The sequence below is a fragment of the Muscardinus avellanarius genome (genome assembly GCF_963383645.1).
Source record: "Muscardinus avellanarius genome assembly, chromosome: 2".
NCBI lineage: Eukaryota > Metazoa > Chordata > Mammalia > Rodentia > Gliridae > Muscardinus > Muscardinus avellanarius.
The window spans coordinates 83,264,297-83,292,053 of NC_137787.1; the positions used below are offsets into that span (position 1 = coordinate 83,264,297).

General features: G+C 39.4%; 1 protein-coding gene across 3 annotated transcripts in view; it reads left to right on the forward strand.

Moving 5' to 3' along the window:
• Window positions 1-27,757, forward strand: part of CACNB4 (calcium voltage-gated channel auxiliary subunit beta 4) — a gene marked incomplete at its 5' end in the record, with an annotated part of 279,573 nt that overhangs the window by 246,628 nt on the left and 5,188 nt on the right. For all 3 annotated transcript variants that reach the window (XM_080690244.1, XM_080690245.1, XM_080690246.1), the window contains 6 exons: window positions 302-321; window positions 545-625; window positions 1,907-1,965; window positions 9,155-9,264; window positions 16,826-16,977; window positions 18,623-18,718. In XM_080690244.1, the coding sequence (XP_080546370.1) occupies window positions 302-321; window positions 545-625; window positions 1,907-1,965; window positions 9,155-9,264; window positions 16,826-16,977; window positions 18,623-18,718 (518 nt within the window). The remainder of the gene's footprint in view (window positions 1-301; window positions 322-544; window positions 626-1,906; window positions 1,966-9,154; window positions 9,265-16,825; window positions 16,978-18,622; window positions 18,719-27,757) is intronic.

Here is a 27,757-nt window from a genome sequence, read left to right on the forward strand (position 1 = left end):
CATGGTTAATGGCTAGCTAGAAACCCTCAGCGTTGCTATGCGCTCCATCCACCGCTCCCATCCAACACGAAATTGGAATGTAAGGTTGTTTGTACAAGGAGGAAATATTCTGTTCCTCCTGTGTCTTCAGAAATGGTGTGTGCGGAATGAAATGAGAGAGTAGTGCTCCACAGATGGGCAATAGGGAAGCGATAAGGATCATTGCAGGGACCAATGGGTACATCCTTCCATCACTTAAACTCATGTGCAATCACTTACAGAGATTACGTATTTTGATCTGGCTCTCATTGTTGTCTTTTAGCCAAACAGAAGCAAAAAGTGGTAAGTTGTGCTTCCTTTTTAAACTTACTGTTAAGGTTACTATACGTACATGCTTGCAATGCTCCATTTCGGTGACCCAAATGGCTATAAAATAAGGGATGAGCCTCCTCGGTGGGGACCTTTGATAATCACTTATAGTTCAGCCTGAGAATTGTGAGTGCCGTGGCTGTGGAGAAGAGAGCTCCACCTCACCTGGTCATGCACGTCAAATCATCTTTTTCAGACAGAGCACATTCCTCCTTATGATGTCGTGCCATCGATGCGTCCGGTGGTGTTGGTGGGGCCGTCGCTGAAAGGTTACGAGGTACAAATACCATCTGTTACTCTTTAATTCTCGACTGAGAACCCAGAACATGTTCTTTTGAGCATTTGCTCCTCCTGTTCACCGGTGGCCACTAACCAAAGGCATCTCTCTGCATGTGAAGGCGGGTGGTACAACCTGGGGCTCCATGGCCCTTTGCCCTTTCTGCCCTTTCTGCCCTTTCTGCCCTTTCTGCCCTTTGTTCCTTCTTTCCTGTCTTGTACACTTCACATCATATATGAGTTATATTGCTCAGAAATAACTCTCTTAAAGCATTTACCATGAAAAGTTTTGGTCACATATATACTCTGCATTAAACTCAAAGAATAGGACTTTGTTTCAACCATACTCATTATTATTAGAAACAATAGAGAATAAATAGCACCAGGCAAAATAGATAATCAGTCTTCCTGCAAACCTAAGCCCTCAAAGCACCAACTAGTCTTACCCTTCTGGATACTCAAGACAATGGTATAGTCTACCAAATAATTTTTGGCTTATTCATTCAAGGATATATATAAAAACACAATGAAACTCTAGTGAATGCTAATGAACTCCTAAATTAAACAATAGTGTGTAAAAGGAAATTACATGCATCTAAGTGGACACTAAGATATATGACATTTCAGATGTCACCATTTGGACTTTGTGCAAGCATGGATAAAAGTAGGTGGGATGTAACATTTAAATCTGAAGGTAAGCAATCCCAGGACACCATACCCACTGAGCTAGGACAATGTCTGCCACATAGTAGGTACTTAGTGCGTATTTGTTGAATGACTTAATGCATCTCTTGAGGCAGATCTAAGAACCATGTCTCCGACTTTCTCTGAGTTGGAAGTGTGAGAATGATGAGCAGGAGAATGAGCTACAAAAATTCAGCCCTGGGCATAGAGAGTTTCCATCAGTAGGCACAGATGGCAGGACGGTTGAGCCCAGGGCTCACTAGGGGCAGACCCAACTCAGGAGTGCCAGCTGTGGCCAGCACCTGGGTATGAGCCAGCTTGTTTTCTCTTAGTGGCAGCTCTAGCCCCTACTAAAGGAAGAGCTTGCCTCAGGTCTGGTAAACACTGCTGATTTATTCTTTACCCTGGAGGAGAACCAAGGGTGGAAATTACCAACTGAACTCCATTATGCATGAAAAACACCTTCTATAGTAACTTCCTTAGGCTGTGAGAAGGTCTTTGCTCAGTCCAAGCACCCTTCCAGACCACCTCTCACTTTCGACCCCCCCCCTTGTGTGTTTGCCTCATTGTTTTTTTTTTTTTCCTCACCTCTGCAAAGGTAACAGACATGATGCAGAAAGCGCTCTTTGATTTCCTGAAGCACAGGTTTGATGGGAGGTGAGACATAAAGATGTTTTCATATTCTTATTTGCCTTTAACTGAACATGTATGCTAAAGTGATTTGTAGATCTGTGTTTCCAGTGATTGTAGTTCTCTAATTAAAAGTTTACTATTCTTGGGAAGAATACATTGAAAGGACTTTGAAAATAGGAAGTACATATTGAATCCCCAAGGAAAAAGGGGCTTTGATAAGGAATTTAATCCACTTGTTTTATTGAAGTGTATGTGTTTGTCTTTATTTTCTCATTTGTTATTGAATTCATACTTAATTTTTTTATGAAAAAATTAAGATATGTATTTCTAAAAAAAAAATGATAGCTTACTGGTTGTGCCAGACAATATAATTTGGGAATTGTGCTGGTAAATGGCAGAGCTAGAGAAAGACAGACATTAAAGGTGGGGGTGAGAGTGGATTTGCTTCCAAGAACAAGAGGCCAGCACAGCAGAAAAAACAACAAGCTCATGGGTGAGTGTATGTGGCGACTTGGATAAGGATGAAGAAATTGGCTGATTTCTTTTCACTGATGCCAACAACTCCTCTGTGTGGTAATATCCTTACATTTTGAGCCACGGCAATCTGCTGCAGTATGTTTCACCAATTAATAAAAGAAGAGAAAACAACAAATAGTCTTTAATTAAAACCAGCCAAGAGAACAATTATACAGAAGGCTTTAGCACAGTGATACAGCGTCAACAATATGTTCTAGTGGAAACCTACTCAGTGTTTCATCAGCTATGAATGCAATAGGTTAGGACAAAATGGGCAAGTGATAGTCCTGTTATTTTTTTTTTTTTAAGAGCAAAGAAGGAATTCATTAGCCAGGAGGCTTTTTTATTCAGGACAGCTTTTTGGGTCTTGGTTAAAAATTAATCCAATAAATTAGATGGACTAAAGTTCAACTGCTTAACTTATAAAATCCTAAACTTGGATGTGGGGTTTTTTTTCTTTTTTTTCTTTTTTTCTTTTTTTTACATTTATTTATTTATTTAACAATTTTTTAATTGAACATAAATAGTATACATTTAAACTATATTTGGTGCCCTCTCCCCCTGCCCCCGTCTTCCCTTCCCCCCTCCCACCAATGGTTGTCCAGGTTAACCATGTCATATTCATAATTTTACACATATTCAGATGTAGACCCTCATTACTCAAGATAAGCCTTCCTCCTCTCCTATCTTTCCATTCAAACTTTGCTGATATTTCCCCTCCATTATCTGGGTGGATAGCAAAACTTTGGGAAATACACACAATGGAATTCTATTCAGCCATAAAGAAGAACAAAATTATATCATTTGCAAGAAGATGGAAAGCCCTGGAGAGCATCATGTTAAGTGAGATCAGCCAAGCACAGGAGAAGGTACATACGTTTCCTCTAATATGCCCAAACTAGGGAACACAGAGGATACCAGTGGGTCTTTTTCTTTTAATGCCTCAAAAGTGATTTGAGTCAGCTTAGACCCTATTATACAGTTTTTCTGCTGTAGCTGCTATTGTGGGCCTGACTGTAGTTACATGTAAGAAAAGTGCAAAGTGCAATACCAAGTAGTTCCTGAGGACCCTCTGTATATGTGAACACCCACATGAGGTAATGATTCTATGCATAGACTGTAAGAGAACAGAGCCCAGCGGTGTGCACAATGGTGCTCAGCCTGGCGAGGACATGGTAGATGCGTGAGGACACAGAGCTTCTCTCTTCCTTTCACACCACAAACATTCACTGGCGGTCACGCCTTCTGATGAGGTTTGTTCAGCTGGTTGAATTTACCATTCTTAGGCCAAGCAGCAGGCAGTCAAGCCAGCTGTAGTTTGTTGACCTAGGCCAGTCATTTTAAATCCCCCAAAAGTTGTTCCTTTAGACTTTTTGACAACTAGATTCAATCAGCTCTCTGGCATTTATCAGACTTGCTGTTAACTGATGTGATCATGGCTTAAAATTGTAAATGAACACCATGAATAACATGATAGGATCTTAAGCTAAAAGAAGCTATAGCCCAGCATCATGTAAAGAAAAAGAGGGGCTAGGTGTGCTGGCACACACCTGTTCTCCCAGTACTTGGGAGGCTGAGAAAGGAGAATCACAGGTTCAAAGCTAGCCTCAGCAACTTAGTGAGCCCCTGCTTTGGAATAAAAAAGGCTGGAGATGTAGCTCAGAGGTAGAATGCCCCTGGGTTCAATCCCTAGTACCAAAAGAAAAATAAGCAGGGGGGTTGGGAGGAGTTGAGAAAGAATTTGAAAGATAAGAAACTAAGAGCAAAATAGGGAGGTGCAAAAAGGCAGTGTCATATTCATTTATAAAAGGAAACTGGAACCGTTGACGCTTTCACAAGGCAGCCAAGCCATGTAAGAAGGCAAACAATTTGTGATTGCATTTAACCAATGGAAAAAGAATGCCAGTGACTTCTGGTCATAATCAGTCTCATTCTCTATCATCTCCTCTCACCATTCTCTATTCAAAGGTCAACTCATCAATGGACATGCAAACACTAGAACAGGTTTCTGCCACATTTGGATATTTAAGTTAGCAGATTTTTGTTACATCATGTTCTGGTCAGCATTCTCCAAGCCATAAGCTAAAGACCTGACCATGTTACTTAGAAGAAAGATTTATTGTCTTACGGTTTCAGGTTTAGTCCATGTGAGGCCAGAGACCACAGATCTCAGAGCACAGTGGCAGGAGGTGGAGAGAGGGAGAGTTCATGGGCTGCGCTCACACCATGGAGGCCAGAAGGAAGAGAGTGAGCTGGGAAGGAGGACCACATATATACTCCCCAAGGCTGCACTCCCAGGGACCACCTCCAGCCACTCCCTACCAGCCTGCTGGGTACCACCCAGATAATCCACTGCAATCCTCCAGACTGCTTATATCAACTCCAGACACCAATTTATGAGCTCTTAAAGGGGCCATTCTACATCTAACTATGACACGTCACATGTGACCTGATTCACCCATCCCTTTAGCGTATATGAATTTAACCAACTCTGGGGATGGGAGAGTTCATGATAAACTGCTAACTTTTAAAAATAGGATGTGAGAAAACTGTCTCTTTCCAGGCTTCAAATATTGAATAATTGTTTATCTTTGCATATATTATATATATGCCTAACATGGGATATTAATTATTTAAGAAAGGGCCTTTACATATCCTGATGAGAACCCCAAGAGATAGTTATGACAAATTGGTCACCACTTTATTGATTAGGATGCTGAGGCTCAAAAGCTGTCATGACATATCCATCGTTATGCCATCACCCCGAGGAAGGTCCACGGAAATACACGAGTCCTTCTGTGCCTTTCATCCCGTTCTGTTGACAACACACTGTTCTATTCTTTGGAACCCTCCCCCAAACCTTTTATACTATATTGTCTGGACTGCATATTAGATGTAGTGAGGGTTTGTATAGAAGGATTTTAGAGCTGTTACGTGTGTGTGTGTGTGTGTGTGTGTGTGAGAGAGAGAGAGAGAGAGAGAGAGAGAGAGAGAGAGAGAGAGAGAGAAGAGAGAGAGAGAGAGAGAGAGAGAGAGAGAGAGAGAGAGAGAGAACAAACAAGAGACTGACTCTGAGACTAGAAATTGAACCCAGGGACATTCTACCTCTAAGCTACTCTCAAGCTCTTTATATTTTTATTTTTTTATTTTGAAATAGGGCCTTGCTTGATTGTTGAGGATATCGCTAGGTTGCTGAGGCTGGCCTTGAACCTGCAATCCTCCTGTCTCAGCCTCTCAACTACTGAGATTATAGGCATGTGCCACTATGCCTGGCACCAGCATGGGAATTTTTGACTGAATGTGTCATAACTGAAAGTGACATATTTCCATAGAAAATCACAGAGAACTAATAAGACTAGCCTGTGACTGATTGCACTGCAGCAATTAAGATGAATTCCAAAGTGGAAATAAGCAACAGTTGGGATTCATATTGACTGGATTAAGAGAATAATTTTTGTTAGTTTTCAGGGGCATTTGTTGCTATACCAGTCTATTGAACTGAGGTCCTATTAGTTTATTTATTTATTTATTTATTTACTAGCTAGTAACTACTAATACTGTGTCACAGGAAGGTTTCCAAGGGAACTTTTTAGAATGTCTTATCAAAGAAAGATGTATTAGCATTCTGAAAGACACTGGGTGCATGAGTATAGCAAGAAAAGAAATGGAAAGGATATCTATAAGTTAAAATGTATATAAATTAAATAGCATTTGATAGTGAATATAATTATTTTGCTGGGAAACCTTTTATTTTTTAAAAAAAGATATTGGGTTTGGTGTCTGATTTTGATAATAGTAAGCTTCTTTGCAAGAGAAACTCCTACTTTGAGTTATTGAAATGTTTCTAGGATTGTGTCTATATTTTTCTGAGCTCTATTTCATGCATGTATATTTTTATTAACAATAGCTTGTATTAGTGGTGCATGCCTGTAATTCTAGTATTTGGGAGGGTGAGACAGGAGGATTGCAGGTTCCAGGGCAGCCTCATCAACATAACAAGACTTTCAGCAACTAGTGAGACCCTGTTCAAAAATAAAAAATAAAAAGGACTCAGAGTTTAGTTTAGGTAGAATTCCCCTGGGTTCCATCTCCTGTACCACCAAAACAAATAAAAACTTGTTTTAGCAAATGAACTTTATTTTATTAGCAAATAAACTAAGCAAAAAACTTTTATTACCCATATCTTTTCCTCTATTTAAACATATAAATGGCTTTTTAAAAAATTCTGGTTGCACTTAACAGGGTTTTGTAAAGGTTCTGAAAAAATAAGAGTGTACATATGTTGATAATCCTTTCAAACTTTAAAAGCCCAAAGTCACTATTTGGCTTGCATCATAAGAAAATTTGATTTTTATGTAAGCAGATTAGGATCTTTGGGAAAACCAAAATTCATCATTTTGGAAAGTTGACCTCTATCCCTAAAACAATCTGCGTGTCTTCATTCAATTATTTTGATTGCTCTGGAACATGACAGTATGTATGTATCCAGCAGCCCCATTCTTCAAACAAACAAGCAACCCAGAAACACAACAACAAACATGCAAGCCTTTATGTAAAAAAAAAAAAAAAAAAAAAAGAGCTACCCTTGAGATTTCATGCCTCAAAACTGCAGTGGTTGACTGAGTTTTGGATTCTTGTATGTGGGGCTCACCTAACTTGAACCTGACTTGAATCCTGACCATTTCTCAGAGAAGAGCCAAGATTGTGCATCTGCAATCAATGATTTCAGTAATGTCTGAAGATTTGGGTTTGCTGGAGAAGAAAGCTAAAGTGAAAGAGATTTAAGGACAAGCCCCAACCTGCTGCTCAGAAACCTAGCTTAGACCTCCTTAGCCTGGAGAGAACCACGTGGAACTTTCTGTGTTTCAGTTTTCTTCTTGGTCAGATGAAGAAATTGTTACACCAGTGATTTCTGGTGTCTTTCAGCAGTTAAAGGAAGTTTTGCCATAAAATCATATATAAGCCCCAATGGATAAAATAATCACAGAAGTGTTTGCTTGGCATCAAAGGTAGTAAAGCTGGAACCTCACCCATTTGTCCTTCATTGGGGTTGCTCAAAATGACCCCTGAGGTATTTCTGCAAAACTCTTGGTTTCTGCAAAGGACAACTTGAAGATGCATTCAATACTTATTAGGATTTAAAAATTCTACAAAGTTACAATATTTGAAATATCCTGACCACGTACAGAGTATAAATTCAATAATGCAGGAAAAAAGCACTTTGCCTTAAAATGACACTAGAACTTCAAATCCTATTGCTTTAAACAAGTGGAGGCTGAGACAGGAGGATCGAAGGTTCATGACCAGCGTCAGCTACAAGGTTCACAACCAGCCTCAGCTACTCAGTGAGGCCCTGTGTAACTTAGTGAGACCTTGTTTCAAAATAAAGAATAAAAAGTAGATCTGGGAGTGTAGTTCAGAGGTAGAATGTCCCTGGGGTCAATCCCCAGTACCGCAAAAAAAAAAAAAAAAAAAAAAAAAAACGTAAATTTCAACCATTTGTCAAAAGGACTATTTGAAATTCTTCCCAAGGCTTCAGGTCACAAAAGTCTGATAAAAAAAAAAGTCTCCTGGCAGTACTGGAAATGTCCCCAAACAGGTATAAGATGATGTGTGATTCAGTAATTACTCTACACTAGTGTCTACTCCAAACCCAAGGGACTGTGGACATGGAGGAGAGTGCGTATACTCACGGAATGTAAAGGGGAGGAGTGCTTCTCTTCTTTCTGGAAACTCTACCAAGCTGTGAAGGGAAAGATGAGGCAAAGCCCATCAATGGCGGTAACCGGCTTAGAAAGGCAAGCTTTGAATTCTGTAGATGGATAAAAGCCGAAAGTTGCATAATCCCGGTTTACAATAAAAACTTTTAAAAGTACATGTTCCAGATGTTCTCATTTGGTAAATCATATTTAAATAGACCCTTCTCTCCATTCATTTCTAATGTGTTTCCTTTACTATTTTCTTCCACTAGTGCAGGATAATTCCTAACTTATCAAAATCCTGGCAGAATCCTCATACTGCCTTCAATTATACTGTCTTGTGACTGCCTGCCATATGCATTCAAAGGCATATGCAAATATACTGAAGAATCCTATAGCTGTAGGGAAGAAAACATATTTCTCATATTCTTACAAGTGAAGCTTCCCTTTGGGCCTGGAGAGAAGTGCTCCATGAATCATGAATTAACCACAGAGCACATGGAATGCCACTTAGCCACCAGCTGATTGTCTGTAATAAGCAAAGTGAAGAGCTGTGTCTCCTATGGCCAGAAGCATGGTGGTGCTGCTACAGACCAATTGAAGTCGGTGCAGGTCTTGTTCAAAAGCAAATCAACTGTGAATTGTGAGGAAATTGTATCACTGCTTCCTAGAAAGAGCATGACTTATTCACATGCTTTCATTCTCTCCTGGTATAGTATGGATTATAAAGGGAATTTTGCAAGGCAGGCCAATAAGTGGAGGAAGAACAATTTTACTGGAGTAGTTTTTCAGTTAAATAACCAAAAACCTCCCTCCATCTGCTCTACTTAAAGTTTTATAGTGGCCAAAGCCTGTTTAAAATTCCTGTGGCCAGTGTTTATTATACTGTGGTTCTACTATAGTGTGTAGAGTGGTTATTAAGTACTGTGGTTATAAATCACTTGGAGAGCCCTGTAACACTTTTACTGGCTTGTTCTTTTCTGTGTTCCTATTTGTAGGATATCAATAACGAGAGTGACAGCTGACATTTCTCTTGCTAAGAGGTCTGTCCTGAATAATCCCAGCAAGAGAGCAATAATTGAACGCTCCAACACCCGATCCAGCTTAGGTAAGATGTTTAAACACGGTCCTTCTCCAGGCTGTGCTTTCAGTGCATTTGTGAACGTCCTTTTCAATTTGCTCCCCATTCAGAGTGGGGAAGTGCTGAAAAACTCAAGAGAATGTTAGCCATAGACGAGAGCAGAATCCTGCAGCAGCCAGAGCTCCTTCTCTCTCTCTCTCTCCCTCCCCCTCCCTCCATCCCTCCCCCCCTCTCCCTCTCCCTCTCTCTCCCTCTCTCTCTCTTTCTCTCTTTCCCTCCCTCTCTCTCTCTCTTTCTTTCCCTCCCTCCCTCCCTCCTCTCAGCTCTAGTCAATTAGCTAATTAGTAGTCTGGTGGGAAGAATCCTCAGTGGACTCTCCTCGTCTGTTGCTGACTAACCACGTGAAACCACTCATCTCTACTTGGCCTAAGCTTCTAAATGAGGTTAATGATATCTGTCATACCTGAGTCACAGCTGACATGAAAGAGAATGAGATGTTCAGCCTTCTCATATCTTTAAAAGAAGAGCTACTAATAGTGTTCTTAGTTTTGCTTCTGTTGCTAGCTGGTACTACACAGAATAGCCACACCTTCACGTGGGAATGGCAACCACCATTAAGAACATTTAGGAAATTTAAATATGTCTTTTCTGGGAAGCTAGTGAGAGAGCATCTTAAAATTCATTATTATGGCCGGGCGTGGTGGCGCACACTTGTAATCCCTGTACTTGGGAGGCTGAGACAGGAGGATCGCACAGGTTCGAAGCCAGCCTCAGCTACTTAGTGAGGCTCTCAGCAACTTAGTGAAACCCTGTTTCCAAATAAAATATAAAATAGGTCTGGGAGTATAGCCCAGAGGTAGAAAGCCTCTGGGTTCCACCCCCCAGTACCACCAAAATATATATATATATATTATTATTATGGAGAAGAAGAGGCTGTCAATGAGCAGGACTGTGGGCAGAAGGAAGTCCTTGCTGCTGGTGAATCACATTATTCACCTTGAAAGCCTGCTCATGGTCTCCATGACTGTCAAGAGTGGTGTAGAACAGGATTCTCTTTTGCATTCACATTCTAAGGAAAACTTGGCTGTTTTTGTTTGTTTGTTTTGTGTGTGGGGGTACTGACAATTGGACCCAGGTGCGAGCAACCTCTGAGCTATACTGCCAACACTTTTTATTTTTTTTATTTTGAAACAGGGTCTCACAAAGCTGGCCAAGCTGGCCTCACTTGTCATCCTCCTATCTCAGCCTCACGAGTAGCCAGGATTATAGGAGTATGCCACCACACCAAGTGGGGCAACTTATAACTAGAAAGGCGACTGCTCTTCCATGCTTCTATATTTTATAAACTACTGTAGTGAGCTCTATAGATGATAGGAAACTAAAAGTTTCCAAGATACATTGCACACATTAACATCTCATCAGGAATCCTTTGGCAGCCGTGCCTTGACCCTGATCCAAGGATTGTGCAGGTTGGAAAGCATCACCTCTGTGTTCCTGACAAAACTGCCAATAAATATTTGTAGTCTGGCTACTTTGTGAAGGAATGCTCCACACATCAGATGGAATAATTGTGAGGGGTAGAGCCATGAGATTAGCGGTTCCTTCTTTAGTCCTGTGTTTAGAGCCTTCCATAGAGTGAAACATCCTAAAGGCACAGTCTTTTGGCCTTGAGGAGGTGACGATGGTTAGGTAACAAGTGAAGTCCAATATCACGAGTGATAAGGACAGCCAGTTAGGCTGGAGATTTCTCACACAAACATCTGTTCTCTGTTCTCCTGTCTTCTGCCCTCCTTTCAACTCCACAGGGTGGGCTTGACTTTTCACCACTCCTTCTCTGATAAGTGATAAAAGGCTAAATGACACTGGACCATGAAGGTTGCCTTCTCCTCACCCATCTGCACCAGCCGAGGGCTTCTTGGGTATTCTTGGAAGTCAGTCCTTACAATCTAGTCACCTGCCATCAGAGTCTGGGGGGGTGGCACTGTCTAAATACTGAGGAAGAAGCAAAGTACATCTCAGTGCATGGCTTTTACCTTTGCTTTGTAAAGTCAAATACCCAACCAGTGGGGCTCACTTAACAGTAATCTATTATAATAACCACTATGAGTTGCTTAAGTCCAGTTGTTGGCTTGTTGATCTCCACTCATAGATTCCTTCATTAAATGTCTACTGAACGCTTGAGTTCCATGCATTATGCTAGACTCAGGAAATACAGATAGAACTAAGATGCAGTATCTTGCCGATAGGCGAAAAGAAAGAATAGTTAAGATATACTGGGATAATGGAATTAGAAGCAAAGAGCTAGGGAATAAAGAAAAAGGTGTGTGAAAAGACTGCACAGAAGTTACATCTGAGCTCATTCCTCAGTTCATACGAGAATGTACAAAAACATTGACATTTTTTTAAATGCATCATGTGACTGGCTACAGTGGCTCATGCTTTTAACCTCAATACTTGAGAAACTGAAACAGGAGGATCACAAGTTTGAGGCCAGCATGAGCAACTTAGACTATGTTTCAAATTTTTTAAAAAAGGGATGAGCCGGGCATGATGGCTCACACTTGTAATCCCCACACTTGGGAGGCAGAGACAGGAGGATTGTGCAGGTTAGAAGCCAGCCAAATAAAATATAAAATAGGGCTGGGAGTGTAGCCTGGAAGTAGAAGGGTTCCATTTCCAGTACCACCAAAAAAAAAAAGGATGAGGGCATAGGTCAAAGTTAGAATGCCAACCAGGCATGGTGGCGCATGCTTGTAATCCCAGTACTTGGGAGGCTGAGACAAAAAGATCACAAGTCCACAGCCAGCCTCAGCTACTTAGTGAGGATCTATGAACTTAGTGAGACCTTGTTTCAAAATAAAGAATAAAAAAAAATAGGACTGGGGGTGTAGCTTGGAGGTAGAATGCCCCTGGGTTCCGTCCCTAGTCCTGCAAAAAAAGAAGAAGAAGAAGGAGGAGGAGGAGGAGGAGGAGGAGGAGGAGGAGGAGGAGGAGGAGGGAGAATTCCCTGTGTTCCATCCCCAGTACACACACACACACACACACACACACACACACACACACACACACAATATTGTATGTCTGAGAAACAATTTTTGTGCATAACATGCACAGAAAAGAAAAATGTGGTATGATTTGAGAGCAAGCGGAGAAGAGACTGAAAAAGACTGAAGACAGTCTGTTAGCGATATAGTGTGTCTTGCTGAAGGGACCTCTCAAATCAATTTCATTAAATGTTTATTTTATAAGATATTAAAGTTGTTACATTCCAAATGTTTTCCATGGTCAAATCCACTTGGAAATGATAAGTTAAACAGTCGGCAGGTTTCTTCATTGCAAGACTTCTTGACGCCTTTAGATACAAAGGATAAGCACATTGGAAATTCTTTAAAAAAAAAAGCTATTCTAGTATGCAAGGCAATGTATCCCTTGCTTAAAACCCCCTTATTCATAGGAAATATTATGGGATTATTGTTCCAGAGCACTCACTTTGGGAAATGTTGCCTTGGACTCGTGAGAGAAATATGAACAGATTTGAATATACGGTAGATACAAGTCACAGAGCTGGGAGGTGGGTCCAGATCACTCATTTAGGTTTTAGAAGCATTCACTGAGGGCCTGCAGCTCCATATTCTCTGGATTTCCAGAGCTTCTTTTGCCAGGAATAGGATTATGAAGAAACCTCCTTTGAAAACCCTAATAGCTAGGATTGCTTGGTTTGGTTGAGGTTTATTTCTTAGAGAAAATGATCTATGTAGATAAAAGTGCCTTTCTCTTTCTCACACAATTTATTTACTACAGCCTGTCTATCTATCTATCTATCTATCTATCTATCTATCTATCTATCATCTATCTATCATTTATCTATATTTTCCAGAGATTGGGCTCACCCCATGTACAGTGTGGCCTCCTGGCTTGTCCTAACTAGGCCCCACCTCTCTGCTTATGCCAGAGTGCCCACTGCCCAGAAATCTTGGGTTAGTTCAGCAGTAGGTGTACTGGCCACCTTCTCCTGTCAGAAACCACGCTTAACCCAATTGCTGGTGCAGCGTAAATAAGGCCCGGGTGTTCCTATATCATCTAGACAGAGACGCCGAGTGCCCAGAGGGTTCCTGTACCAGGGCAGTCCATTTTGCCTTTTTCCTGATACAGAAAGTATTACATATTCAGATTGGAAGGTTAAAACAATATAAATTTTTTTCTGGTACAGTCCTGACCACAAGCTCCCTTGAACCAGTGGCTGATGAATGTCAGCAGCATTGAGGACATCCTCAAATATACTGAGGCCAAAATTCACCAAGGATCAAAGTTCACTTTGTTTTTCAGTTTTCCCTTTTAAAAAAATTCTTTTTAAACTGTTTCTAACATGCCAGAAAAGAAAATTGGAAGGAGGGAATATGTTTTCTATTAGTAACAAATGTAGAATATGATCTCAGAGGAATTTGGCAAATAAGCCTACTTACCCAAATTTCTGTAAGTTGATATCTTGAAAGCTAGTCACCCTTCAAAGCAACATGAATTATTTCAGGCCACTGGTATTAGAAAATATGGAAAATGATATGTTGGCTATTGGGGGTAAGGAGGAGTATGCTGAGGGTTGAATCCAGGGGCATTCTACTTTCAAGCTATACTCCCAGCCTTTTTATACTTTCTGTCTTGAAACAAGGTCTCACTGGGTTGCAGAGAATCTTGCTGTATTGCTGAGGACATCCTTAATCCTGTGATCCTCTTGTATCAGCCTCCCAAGTACTAGGATTACCATAAAGTGCTATCATGCCTGACTAACTTTAAATTTATGCTTTTTAACATGAAAAATAAGAATTTCTGATATTACATAGAGCCCCCCAAGATTTACATGATAGTTTTGAATACTTATATCCTGCTTACCCTGTTAATTTTGGGGTTTAAAAAAAGGGAGAATTTTTTGGTGGGTTATGCAAAATTAAATTTGTTAAAGACAATCAAAGTAAATTGCGGGATTCTGTCATAAGCCCTTTTCAATGAGGATATTTAGAGCAACATAACCTATTCTCTAGGCTACCTTTGATATAATGTAATTATCTTTGTCTACTCTGTATACCTTGGACCACATTACAATATTACTAGGTCACATCTGTAGCTATAAAAATAAGTAAAAACCCAACCAACAAAACAAAATAATCTCTCTGAAAATAAAATGGTCTAATTCAGACTTGGGACATGACCCAACAAGTTAAGTGATTTATAAGATATATAAAAGACTTTTTATGTGTTTTAGAAAGTTGTCATCTGAGTTCCTTTATAAAAAGAAATAGCTCAGTGGTTTCAGATACTTGGAAAGAACAAGGTTTTTCATTTGACCAAACTTCTGTATAGATTTGGGTCACTTGACTATTATTAAAGCCAGCCAGATAGATGCAATACAGCATTTTAATATAATTAGCCATAGGTTCTTGTTTTGTTTTGTTTTTGTGGTACTGGGGATTGAATCCAGGGGCATTCTACTTCTGAGCTACCCACCCAGTCATATTTTATCCTTTTATTTTGCAACAGTCTAAGCTGTAAAGAACCTGGCTAAGTTGCTGAGCTGACCTCAAACCTGCAATCCTCCTGTTTCAGCCTCCCAAGTACTGGGATTATAGGCATATACCACCATGTCTGGCTGTTTTACATATATCTATATCTATATGTAGATATAGATATATAGAGATATATATATAGATATATATAGATATATAGATGTATATGTATATAGATATAGATATATGTATGTATGTATATATATATATGATAATTATATCTTAGAAAAGTTCACTAGCCGGACGTGGTGGCGCACGCTTGTAATCCCCGCACTTGGGAGGTGGAGACAGGAGGATTGTGCAGGTTCGAAGCCAGCCACACTGGCTTAAGAGACCCTGTTTCCAAATAAAAAAGTATAAAAAATAGGTCTGAGAGTGTAGTGCGGAGGTATAAGGGTTTCCAGGAACCCCAGTACCACCAAAAAAAAAAAAAAAAGAGAGAGAGAAAAGAAAAGTTCACTGACTCTAATTCTTAAATTCAGCTACCATAAATACTATGCTAGCTGGGCATGGTAGTACATAAAATCCCAGTACTTGGGAGACTGAGACAGGAGGATAGCCTGTCCGAGGCCAGTCTCAGCAACTTAGCAAGACCCTATTTCAAAATAAAATGGTAAGGAGGGTATATCTCAAAGGTAGAATGCCCCTGGGTTCAATCCCCAGTACTAAAAAGAAAAAAGAGTACTCTGCTAGTTGTAAAAAGAAACCCAGAAAACTAGACAGGGATACAAAAACAATAATCAAAAAAAGTAAGTTTTTTGGAGGGAGGTTGTTTGTGTTGTGGTACTGGGGATTGAACCAAGGGACATTCTCCACTGAGCTACACCCTCAGCTCTTTTTGTTTCTTATTTTGAGATAGGGTCCTGCTAAGTTGCCAGGATTGACCTTGAACATGTAATGCTCCTGTCTTAGTTTCCAAAGTACTAGGATTACAGATGTGTGCCACTTTTCATGGCTGTGTGTGTGTGTGTGTGTGTGTGTGTGTGTGTGTTTTAAGCATGTCTACATAATTCCAATACTTAAGAGGCTGAGACTGTAGGATCTCAGGTTTTAGGACAGTCTCAGAAATTTAGCAAGACTCTTAGCAATTTAGTGAGACACTGTTTCAAAATAAAAAGGCTGAGGATGAAGGTGGGGGGTAGAATGCACCTGGATTTAAGCCCAATTTCTGCCCCTGCAAGTAACATCTACAAAATATGAAAATATAACTTGTTGATGAAAACATTTCACTGTTCCCTGACTGGTGATACATATCTGTATTCCCAGTAATTTGGAAAGTGATGCAGGAGGGTCACAAGTTTGAGGCTAGTCTTAGGGCAACTTATCAAGACTGTTGTCTCAATGCCGGGCGTGTTGGCGCTCACTTGTAATCCCAGTATTAGGGAGGCTGAGACAGGAGGATCACCATTTGTGGACAGCCTCAACTACACAGAGAGGTTTTCTGCAACTTAATGAGACCCTGTTTCAAAATAAAGAATAAAAAATAGGGCAAGGGGTATAGCCCAGAAGTCTAATGTCCCTGGGTTCCAGCCTCAGATCCGCAAGCAAACAAACAAAAAAAATTAAAAATAAAAAGTTGTGGGGATTTATCTCAATGATAGAGTACCTCTGGGTTCAAACCCCAGTGCCACAAAAAAAGGGAGAAATATTTTAATATAATTTGTTTTCTCTCCTAAATGTGGTTTCAGCTTCAGTAACTAAAATGAAAGTTTTTTTTTAAAAAAAAAGCAACAATCAAAAACCACATAAAAGAATTACTATAGCTATACAAATAGGAAAATGTTAGATTGAATGAGAAGCAAATCAAGAGTGCTCTGAAGTTTTTTCACCAACTGTTTTATTTTATGCAGAACTCAACCTATTTTTCTCTCTTGCTCTCTTTGGAAGAGTCATTAAATTCGAACTATGAAAATTCAGGAAATTGTATATTATAATGTAGACAAGCATATCTGAAAGGCATGTTTCTTTTTAATACAAATATTAATTACTTGGCATAGTGAATATCTGTTATTTACTGTTTCTCTTTTTAGCGGAAGTACAAAGTGAAATTGAAAGAATCTTTGAGTTGGCAAGATCTTTGCAACTGGTGGTTCTGGATGCAGACACTATCAATCACCCAGCACAACTTATAAAGACTTCCTTAGCACCAATTATTGTTCATGTCAAAGTTTCATCTCCAAAGGTAATCTGCTCATTTCTGTCTAAAGGGTTAGAAACATGTTTCTTTTGAAACATTCTTAGTTCTGTGCTTTTTTCCCATGTGTTGTTGTTGTTATTGTTGTCTTCATTCTATCAATGAACACATTTTAAAAGAGTCTACAGGTTCTGAGAATTTTGAAATATCAAATAAAGAATAGTCCATTCTTTTATGGTGCCCACTGTTGCCAAATCAGACAATTATGTATGTGTGATATAAGCCAAAAAGTAAGAAAAGTAAGGAAGGAAAAGTAGACTCTGGCTTTTCATAGACTATGGGCTTTATCTTGATAAATTTCTTAGATAATATTGATTCTTAAATCACCTATATCCTCTCTCCAGTTGACAGAGCACACAGTTCCAGAAAGGTATCTATATTTATCATATATAATGTGAAATATTACTGTGTAAATATCTGCTATGGAAATACTACAAATCTTAACATTTGTATGTAGGTTGGGTTCTTGGAGGAACATAGTTATTTCATGATTTAGCACAATTTGCTGTGTTTCTTTGTGCCATTGGGGAAGAGAAAATAAAAATGAGCCCCCAAATTGGCCTCTTGATTTGGGTGTTCTTTCATTTTTAAAAAGTGATATGTTCTAAAAAGCTAATATGAAATAGACATGGGTGGGTAGTGATACTTAATAGTTTCTTTTCAGTGCCTCCTAGAATGTATTTTACTTCTCTAAAGCAAATTATGTCCACAGAAGTAGTATCTTTGCATGGGTGGAGTAAGTCTAAAGGAGCTGTATTTCCCCAGCAGTGTGAGGTCCTTGGGCTTTGTCTCTATTGTTTCTGCTTCTGTGCAGTAATCTTGGGAATCCTGACCAAACCAGTGCCTCTTGGGAATCAGTAGAATGGACTGAAATTTCCTCAACCTCTTGGAGTTCTTCTTGACCCAGAGCAGCTGGGGAGCAAACACTATCCACTGCAGTGAAGAAAGGTCAACCTAACCTTCACCCCATTCCTGGGGTGCCCTTGAGTGCAGAAGCAGGGGCTCCCAGCCCTACAAGTTGAGGTATCATTGAAATTAGCACTGTTTAGAGAAAGAGGAGCCTGTTCAGCTAACAAAAAATTAAGAAAAAAAGAGAGGGTATGGCCAAATAGAGTTACAGCAGTGACCCAAAGACATAGATATTTCATTGGTTTATGTGTAGCAGTGTACCAATGCAAGTGTTTTTGTCTAGATTCCCAATTATTAAATAGTCTGGTTAATGTAAAATTAAACTGGAATGTCTCATTAGTTACTGATGACAAAAAGACATTTATCTGACATGACAAGTAACCAAAATCTTACTCAACAGAATAACATCAAAATATTACTCAACATAAGTGACCTAGTACATACAGACCAGTTCCTCCACTTTTGTAGGACACTCTCTGAAATCTCAAAGACATTTCAAAATCTAGGGTGAGAACTCAGAATCCCATCAGGACCTCACACCAAGCCAGAACAGGATGAGCATATCAAGTCCACCGCACTGAAAGCCAGTAGAAGTGGATGTGACAGAATTTATATAGTACATGATTTCTCATGTTGTATTTCCTCTTTACTAATCCTGAGGACTAAACATCCTATAAAAAAAGATCCCAGTTTATTCGTTGTTTTTTTTTTAACTCATTGACAGGTTTTACAGCGGTTGATTAAATCTAGAGGAAAGTCCCAAAGTAAACACTTGAATGTGCAGCTCGTAGCAGCTGATAAACTTGCACAATGTCCTCCTGTAAGTATAATCATTTTTATTTTTTGTCTTAATTATTTATGACTAAATAGAAGAGGGTAGTTTGTTTTTGTTTGTTTTGTTTGTTTGTTTGTTTGTGGTGGTACTGGGAATTGAACCCAGTGATATTCTACCTCTGAGCTACACTCAGGGAGGTGACTGCTGTCACCAAGCCTGGGTCACCAGTGGCTAGTCAGTGCCTCCACTTGCCCAGTTGTTGTGTGTATGTTTCTCTAAAGGAATTAACTTTTTTTTACAACTGATTCACTGGCTTTTTTATACTTGTATAAGGATCATTTATGCTCTGTGAAAGTATAAAATCCAATTGGGATGTTTAGGAGGCAACAGAGCATAGCCCGTTATTTTGAAATGGGATCTAAATTGCTGAGTGCCTCGCTAAGTTGCTGACCCTGGCCACAAACCTGTGATCCTCCTGTCTCAACTTCCCAAATACTGGGATTACAGGACTATGCCACTCTGCACAGATGGATAATGTTAATTTCATATTAGCATTTTTATTCGAACAATGGTACTGATGGTGATTTGTCACAAATCTAAAGGATTTTTTTGGAACAAGCCACTGTCATGTTGGATGTGCTCAGGCATCTAGAACTGGATGATGTTTGCCTTGTAGTAAGAAATGAACTTATTGTTTCATACCTGCTGCTTTGATAGCCTGCCAGACACTCAGAAAAACCACTTAATGCAGCATCCAGTCATGTGGGCACTTGTAAGAAATGAATAAAATAAAACATGTCAATTTGACTTTCCTTTCACTTTTCTGCCAGAAAGCTCTGGCAGTCATATAAGATTATGATGTTGAAGGTCGAGAATTGATTGGAGCTAGAGGAGACCTTTGGTTACACCAGATGAAAGGGTCAGGGCTGAGTGAAATGGAACACTGTATTATAACAACTTTTCTCCTAGTGCCATTGCCAGAAAACAGCTGCTGTGTTGGAAGTTGAGCAATGCAGGGTGGGGTCGTGGGAGGTGACTGCTGTCACCAGGCCCTGGGTCACCAGTGGCTAGTCAGTGCCTCCACTTGCCCAGTTGCTGTGTCTATGTTTCTCTAAAGGAATTAACTGTCTTTCTTTTTTACAACTGATTCACTGGCTTTTTTATACTTGGATAAGGACCATTTATACTCTGTGAAAGTATAAAATCCAATTGGAATGTTTAAGAGGCAACAGAGCATAGCCTGTTAAGAAGAAGCCAGGTGTCCAAGTTCAAACCCACACTGACTATGTAATCTTGAGCAAGCACCGGCTTCATGGGACTGGTGTAAGGATTCAATGAGTGAATGTGTGGGGAAGTGCCTGGCACACAGTATGCACTGTCCAGGTGTTTCTGTTGTAATTACTGGGTCCACTTTGCACCATACCATGTCTGGTCATTGAGACAGTAAAGACCGATGCCTCCACTGGTGTAGCTCACTTTCTTGTCATAGTGAGCATATAATAAGCATCTACTGAATGAGTGGTGAAAGTATAGGCAAGAGGAGTAATAATGCATCTTCTCATTAAATGCTTCTGATGGGCCGGATGGAGTGCTGGATGCTTTACGTAGATTGTATGAGACCTTCAGCTCCCTAGTAAAACAGACAAAGTCATTTCCATTTTATAGTTGAGGCAACTGAAAACAGAGGGGATGAATGATTTCCATGATGTCACACAGCAAATCAGAGTTAGAGCTAGATCTTTCTGGTTCCAAAGCTAGTTTCCTCTTGCCCCATTATACCAACTACACACATATGCACATACCTAGTTACCTACTGCAGGTAATTTGGACAGCTTGGAGCCTGAAAGTCTTTCTTAAAAGGTTTAATGCCACATTTCCTACTAATGAAGTCCACTTACACCATGGAATGTACAATTAAAGCATATAGTGAATGTAAAAGAATGCATCCTCCAGCTCCTGGTACTGTAGTAATTCAGAGTGGGAAGAAAGTAATCTTTATTGTTCAGCTCCCAAAACCCTATGGAACTATGCTACTACTAGGAACTATGCTATTATTTTCAATTTTTAAAATAGTCTTGTGTTGGTAGTTATCAGTTTGATATTCTGGGAAATGACACCCAAATGAAAATAAAAGTGTAGAAGATTTTTTAGATTTATTAGATAAAATGCCTTTTATTTTTATGAGAATGGGTTTATTAACTTCCTAATAATTACTAGAGAAAATACTCAAGTCTTATTAAAATTGATATAACTTTTAGCTGCTTGAGAGGGTTGGTTATTTAGTCATCATGCAACTAATATAATTTGATACATTTGAAACCAAGAAAGGACATGTGCGCTGCATACTTAAAAGCAAGTGGACTGCTTGAAGATTTGTACCCAGGTCAGGAATCTTAAAAGACCACATGCAATTGGAAGAAAGCCTTGTTCTATTACTATCTTAGAAAGATAAACCCCTCCTTGTTTAATATGACTGGTCAGATAACCTGGCATTTTAAACAAGCAGTATGAATAAGTAAGGTTATGTTGCATTTAACATTTTCTAAACATTTGAGATCTCATGAATAGTACTTGTAATGCTAAGGAGAAGTCATACACTCTATTTTGGCACACATGAAAAAATCTTCACAAAACCCAGTAGCAGCTGGGCGTGGTGGCGCACGCTTGTAATCCCAGCATTCAGGAGGCTGAGACCTGGAGGATCGCGATTCGCGGGCAGCCTCAGCTACTTAGTGAGGCCCTCTGCAACTCAGTGAGACCCGGTTTCAAAATAAAGAATAAAAAATAGGGCAGAGGGTATAGCTCGGAGGTCAAATGCCCCTGGGTTCCATCCCCAGACCTGCAAAAAAAAAAAAAAAAAAAAAAAACCAGTAGCAATTTTAAAATGTGTCTGCATTCATCCCCTTTCTTTTAAGACCATAATTATAATTGTCATCCAAAGATTGGCGATCACTGTGTCATTTTAGTTCCCTCAGGAGAATTTGCATCTTGCTTAATTGGCCACTGCATCTCCATTCTGAAAAGTCAGCAGATTTTTCTGGCAGAGTTTCACATTGCAAAGAAATTAAAGGCAGCAGTTTTTTGGGAAAAAAGAAATCTAAAAGAGCACTGAAAAAAAGTTAACTCTCTGGAGCCAGAAGAATGAATCCTAGATTCAGGCAACAGTGGAGCAAAAGAAAGGTTCCTCAAGAGCATCCAGGATAGTGTTTCCCAGGTTGTGTTCTTTATAATCTGGGTTCCCATGATGGCATCAGAAAGTACGGGAAAAAAGCCTTGACACCAAAAATGTTTGAGAAAGCACTCATGTGAACAAAGACGGTCTGGTTTCTTCACTGCAGAATCCTGACTCTGCACTTTGTATTTCTAGGCGGAGAATATATATATGTGAAGTGCTTCTCCTATAGTGTGACTACTGACCTGTGTTTGCACAGGGCATGCTATAGATTTAGGATTTCCGGGAAAGATTGATCCAGTCCAACCTCCTTATTTTCTATTTTATTTTTATTTTTGTCATTTTTTAAAATATGTTTTTATTGGTACATTATAGTCTCATATCATAATGTAAGTCATATTAACAGTGATATATGTGCACATAGCACTTGGGCCTCCCCTTGCTGACTCCCCATTTCCTCTCTTCCTCGTTTGGAGTGGTAACATGGACATTCATATATGTGCACATAGCCGATGAGAGTAATTCCTTCAATGAACCTCTCTCTTCTGCCTCCCCTTTCCTTAGAACACCTCCCTGGCCCCACTGAGGTTTCTCCTCCATTATCTGGAGTCCCTCTGATATCCCCATACACTCTAGCTTCCACATATTAGAGAAGACATATAACCCTTCACTTTCTGTGACTAGCTAATTTCACTTTACATACTGTTTTCCAGATCCTTCCATTTTCTTGCAAATGACATAATTTCATTCTTCTTGATTGCTGAGTAGAATTCTATTGTGTGGATATCCCATAATTTTGTAATCCATTCATCTGTTGATAGACACCTAGTTTGGTTCTATAATTTGGCTATTGTGAATTGTGCTGCTATGAACATGAGTATGCATATATTACTGTAGTCCTCTGGTTTCAACCTCTTTGGAAAACAAATAACCCAATCAAGAAATGGGCAACTGAATCGAATACACTTCACAAATGAAAAGATACAAATGGCCAATAAATACATGAAAAAATATTCAACATCATTAGCAAGCAAGGAGATGCAAATCAAAACTATGCTAAGATCCATCTAACACCAGTCAGAATGGCTGTCATCAAGAAGTCAAAAAATAATGTTGGTGAGGATGTAGAGAAATTAGAACTTTTCTACACTGTTGATTGCAAATTAGGTCAGCTGCTATGGAGATTCCTCAGAAAACTGGGAATGGATTCACCATATGATCAACCTCCTCATTTTATAAAGGAGAGAACGGAGACCTAGAGAAATGAACTGGCTTTCCAAAGGTAATACGCCTTGGCCAGAGTCAGCATAAGATCTGTGTCCTAGTCTAGTAAGATTGTAGATGGTGAATGGTAATAGGTTAGTCCTGAAGAGAGACTCAAGAGTTTCCTGGGTAAGACTTTTTCAGTAAACTTTTTAAAATAAAGGATCAGATTGTAAGTAGTTTAGGCTTTGTGGACTATGTGGTCTTCTTTGCAAAATAACCCAAAAGACTCAACTCTGCCTTTGAGTAGCCATAAACAATATGTAAACAAATGGGAGGAATTGGTTGTATTTCAGCAGAGCTTTGTAGAAGCAGGACTCAGGCCAAATTTACCCAGCAGGAGGGTTGCCACATTTGTTTTGAGACAGGTTGTGGTTGTCTATTACTGTGCAATAAAGTACACTAAAATTTGGTGGCTTCAAGTAACAGCCACCCATAATGTGGAGCTGGCCGCTGCCCTCTGTCTCAGCAGAGGTGGCTAGAAGGTTAAATTCTGCCACTCCTCTCCACGTGTCTCAGATTTTTTTCTGTGGTCTCTTTCACAGGGAGACAGACTTCTTGCATTATAGCTTCCAGAGCTCCAATAACAAGTATTCCAGACTTTAACAGCCTGGTCTTGGATACTAGCATAATATGACTTTACAACACTCCATTGGTGAAAATAGTCACAGAGGCTGCCAGATTCAATGATGACCCTCTGTCTCTATGTAGGGAGTGTCAAGGAATTCATGGCCCTTTTGTTTGTTTTGTTTTGTTTGGGTACTGGGGTTTGGACTCAGAAGGTTCTACCTCTGAGCTATACCTCAGCCTATTTTATTTTTTATTTTAAAACAGGATCTTGTTAAGTTGCTGAAGATCTCACTAAGTTTCTAAGGTCGGCCTTGAACCTGTGATCCTCCTGCTTCGGTCTCCCAAGTACTGGGATTGCAGGTACTGCTCACCACACTCAGCATATGGCTGTTCTTAATCTGTCACAGTTAGAAATATGAACTGAGAAGATGAGCTACTGGAATACAGATAGAAAGAATGCCAGTGGGCCTAGGATCTGCACATCTATCTTAAACATTTCTCATATGATCAGCCTGATTTTGTTTACCAGCATATCTACATGTACCTTATTTTTTTTTTTTACTTCATTTGACTTCTGCCAGGTAATGATACCCTTTTCCTTTTCAGAGCAGTTGAGAGTAGTACATTTTAAGAAGGCCAAGTTCAATTTAGCCTTGTACTATGGTAATAAGAGCCACATAATGCACGCTGAGGAAAGCAGATAGACAATTGAATATATAAATGAAATGTAATCCTTTAATCCTACTTAGTAACAAGCTGGCTCGTGTTACCAAAAGCTGACCCTGTGGCTCTTTGAGCTGTGTAATAGCTTTTTGTGTGTGTAAAATGACATCGATCGCTCTCTCTGCAAAAGGGAACTCATCCCTTGGCGGAATCTTGCAAACCTCTAGCATTACAGTAACCGTAGTAGTTCGCTTCTATCCCACTTTATTTTCCATTGCTGAATGGACTCAGATTTGTTCTATTAAACACAAGAGCTCTGAATGGAATGAAGGAATGATAGTGCCCAATTTTTTTTATCGTATTGGTCTCTCGGTAGTAATTTTCCACTGCCCCTTTCCAGTAATTTTATTTAAATGATTTAGCATCATGTGGGTTCCCTCATCTATTTGAAGTGCTCACTCCACTGGTGCATTCACTACTCTAGAGCCATAAGGTGTCCATAGTTCAATTCCTATCACAGATTTTGAAAAAAGAAATAATCAATTTCATGTTTCCTCCAGGGAACAAGGCCATGTGGATCCAGTTTCCCTCAGTCCAAGGAGGATTACATGTTTTCCAGGGGTTTCAGGCACCCAATTTGGATATAGAGAGTCCACGATAGCTCATTCCCTCCAGCACTGTAGCATCACACATCCAGTTGACAGAAACTTAACAGAAACACTGGGTGCCTTTTCTGCAGACAATAACACTGGCAGATGTTGTGGTAGTCTTTTTGAAGAATAAGAATGGGCAGAAAGGAAGGATGTAGGGAGAAAAACATGTTTGAGTTCACAACTAATGTAACAAATAAAGAAAAGAAAAGGGATGAAAGTCACTTTATCCTTCCCCTTCATATTACCTCACCAATATGTGGCAAGATCTCTGGTTGTTTTTCCTGTTTAAAGTAGAAACTAGCTGGACATGGTGACATATACCTGTAGTCTGTATACTTGAGAGCTTGAGACAGGAGGATTGCAGGTTTGTGAGTAGCCCCAAACATAGCAGAAACATAGCAAGGTCCCTCATAACTCAGTGAGGCACAGTTTCAAATTAAAAAACAAAATAGATCTAGAGGTATAAATCAGACATAGAATGACTCTGAGTTCATTACTCAGAACCACACACACACACACACACACACACACACACACACACACACAAACTACTTTTAGAGCCTCACAATATTGTTTTCATTTATTCTCACAAGACCTAAATCTTTACCATACCATTTAGTTTCCATCATAAGTTGACCCATGAATTAAGTACTCAAGATCTCAAATGCAATAATAATATAAAGAATAGAATTTTGACATGAAGGAAACATCGGTTGGTTATTTTATATTAGCATTGCATTACATGTGCTATTCCTCCATGTTATTCTACTGAATAGTATTTGCCCGTCATTCTTTCTTAACAGTGGCCTGTATTACAAGTGCAAGAAAATAAAAGTATTCTGATCTTTGTTCTTTTCTTTTTCTACCTATAAATAGAAAAGATACTCCACAAGAGGTTTTATCTTTATACAATGAATAAACATAGTGATACATATATCATGAGAGAATTTGCATATATTTAAGCCTATCTATAAATATTTAGTAATGAAACAACTTTTACGAAGCTAAAATTAAACTGCATGATTGGTTTAATTTTTGTAAAGTTTTTATTAAAATATTAGATAACAGTTTCACTAGACATGATATATTAGTTTTAATGAGATTACCCTTTAAGTGAGAAACTATTTATTTCATAGTTGTTACAATCTAGTCAATCTAGTCCTTCTCAATATTTTCCCTTCCAAAAATTTTTAAATGAATGGAACTTGCTCTATTCCTCAGTATAGGACCTGAAAAGCACTGTATCTTCTGTAAAATTCGAGGCTGGCTAAACATTGGAATTTGCTCAGGATTCTCCAAGTTTTAAAATGATAGTTTCCTGTCTCCAGGAACAATTCCCAGCAAACGAGGATAGCTGGTCACCTTAGCTCATGTGACTCCCTGGGACGGTTTGTCACACTTACTCTGTACATGGAGAACTAGGTAGAAGGTTAAATACTCCTAATTTTTTAAAAAGACATTGCAAGTCTTCTTTGTTTCCATATTATTCAGCTCCCATCTTTCTTCCCTTTTCTTGCTTCCCTGCCATTGTGGTTCTCTGGACCACTAGGTGAGCTGGAGGGATGTCTCACTCTTGGCCACTGACATGCTTCAGTTGTTCATTTTTCTGAAGGAGCGTATCCAGAAAAGGTGGCTACTGTGCCTGAAATTTTGATGGTTTGCTTTGACTCCTCTGTTCACTATTTATTTACTTTGGCGGCCACACCATTTCCGTGTACCTTAGCTAAGAAAATATCCCATCCTAGAATGTCAGAGGTGTTTGCTATGGCAGCTTTGTGAAAACAGCTCCATATTACCCTTATCTTGCTTGAGCTGTCAGCAAGAGTTGGTTTGCATAACCCATTAGGTTGCTTCTCTTTGAATTTCTTGTATAAATATATTTTAATTCTCCTTACACTGATTCTCAAGCACTCTGGTCTGTTCCACTATGTTACTGCCTAAACTTTAGAAAAAAAAATTGTCACATATATGCAGGGTGTGAAATTCCTCCTGGTTGAAAATAAGGTGTGTATGTCAGTATTCATTCATAAATTTGCTTTTTTCCCCTGTACTTTCAAAAGCCTAACAGTAATTTCAAATCATTTGCCATCACATAGCTATCTTTTAGCTGTGCAAAAGCACAGTTAGCAAGAAATTATCAGGACTAAACAAATGGCCATTTACTAGTGTATATAAATTCTATCTGATAAAGAGAAATGCTTTATGAAAGTCTCTTATAACTAAACGTGTGCTTTAAACGTGTCTATATCATGACAGGTAGCTATGAACCATTCTGCAGCGGCACTGCTTTTCTGGTTTTGTCCTTCAGGACCCTGCACTCCCAGCTGTCTCTGTTAGGACCCTTCCGGTCCAGGGATCCCTGAAGAATATTTTTTACTAGCTGCTTCATGAAAGTAAGAAAATGACTTGCTGGAACTAACCGAACCCACATTATAGAATGAGACCTATCTCATCAAATTTTACAGTAGGCATAAATAAGATAATATACACAGCAGGCTATACACCATACGCAGTCAGGAATCTGTGACAGGCTGAAGGCTGCTGTGCCTAAGAGGCGTCCTTGGTGCAGCTCAATTTCCTTTCTTCTTCCTGTGTCTTCTGGATCTGTGAATGCTTTTAGGGGTGTGGCTGTTCTTGTCCCACTCGAGTCGGCACTGAAAAGCCACTGCTTCTATCAGAGTTTTATGGCCAGTTGTCAGAGTCTATGTTCATGACTATTGTTTACGTTAGTTGGTGGAGGAGGTGTTTTTGATGGCAAGAGAC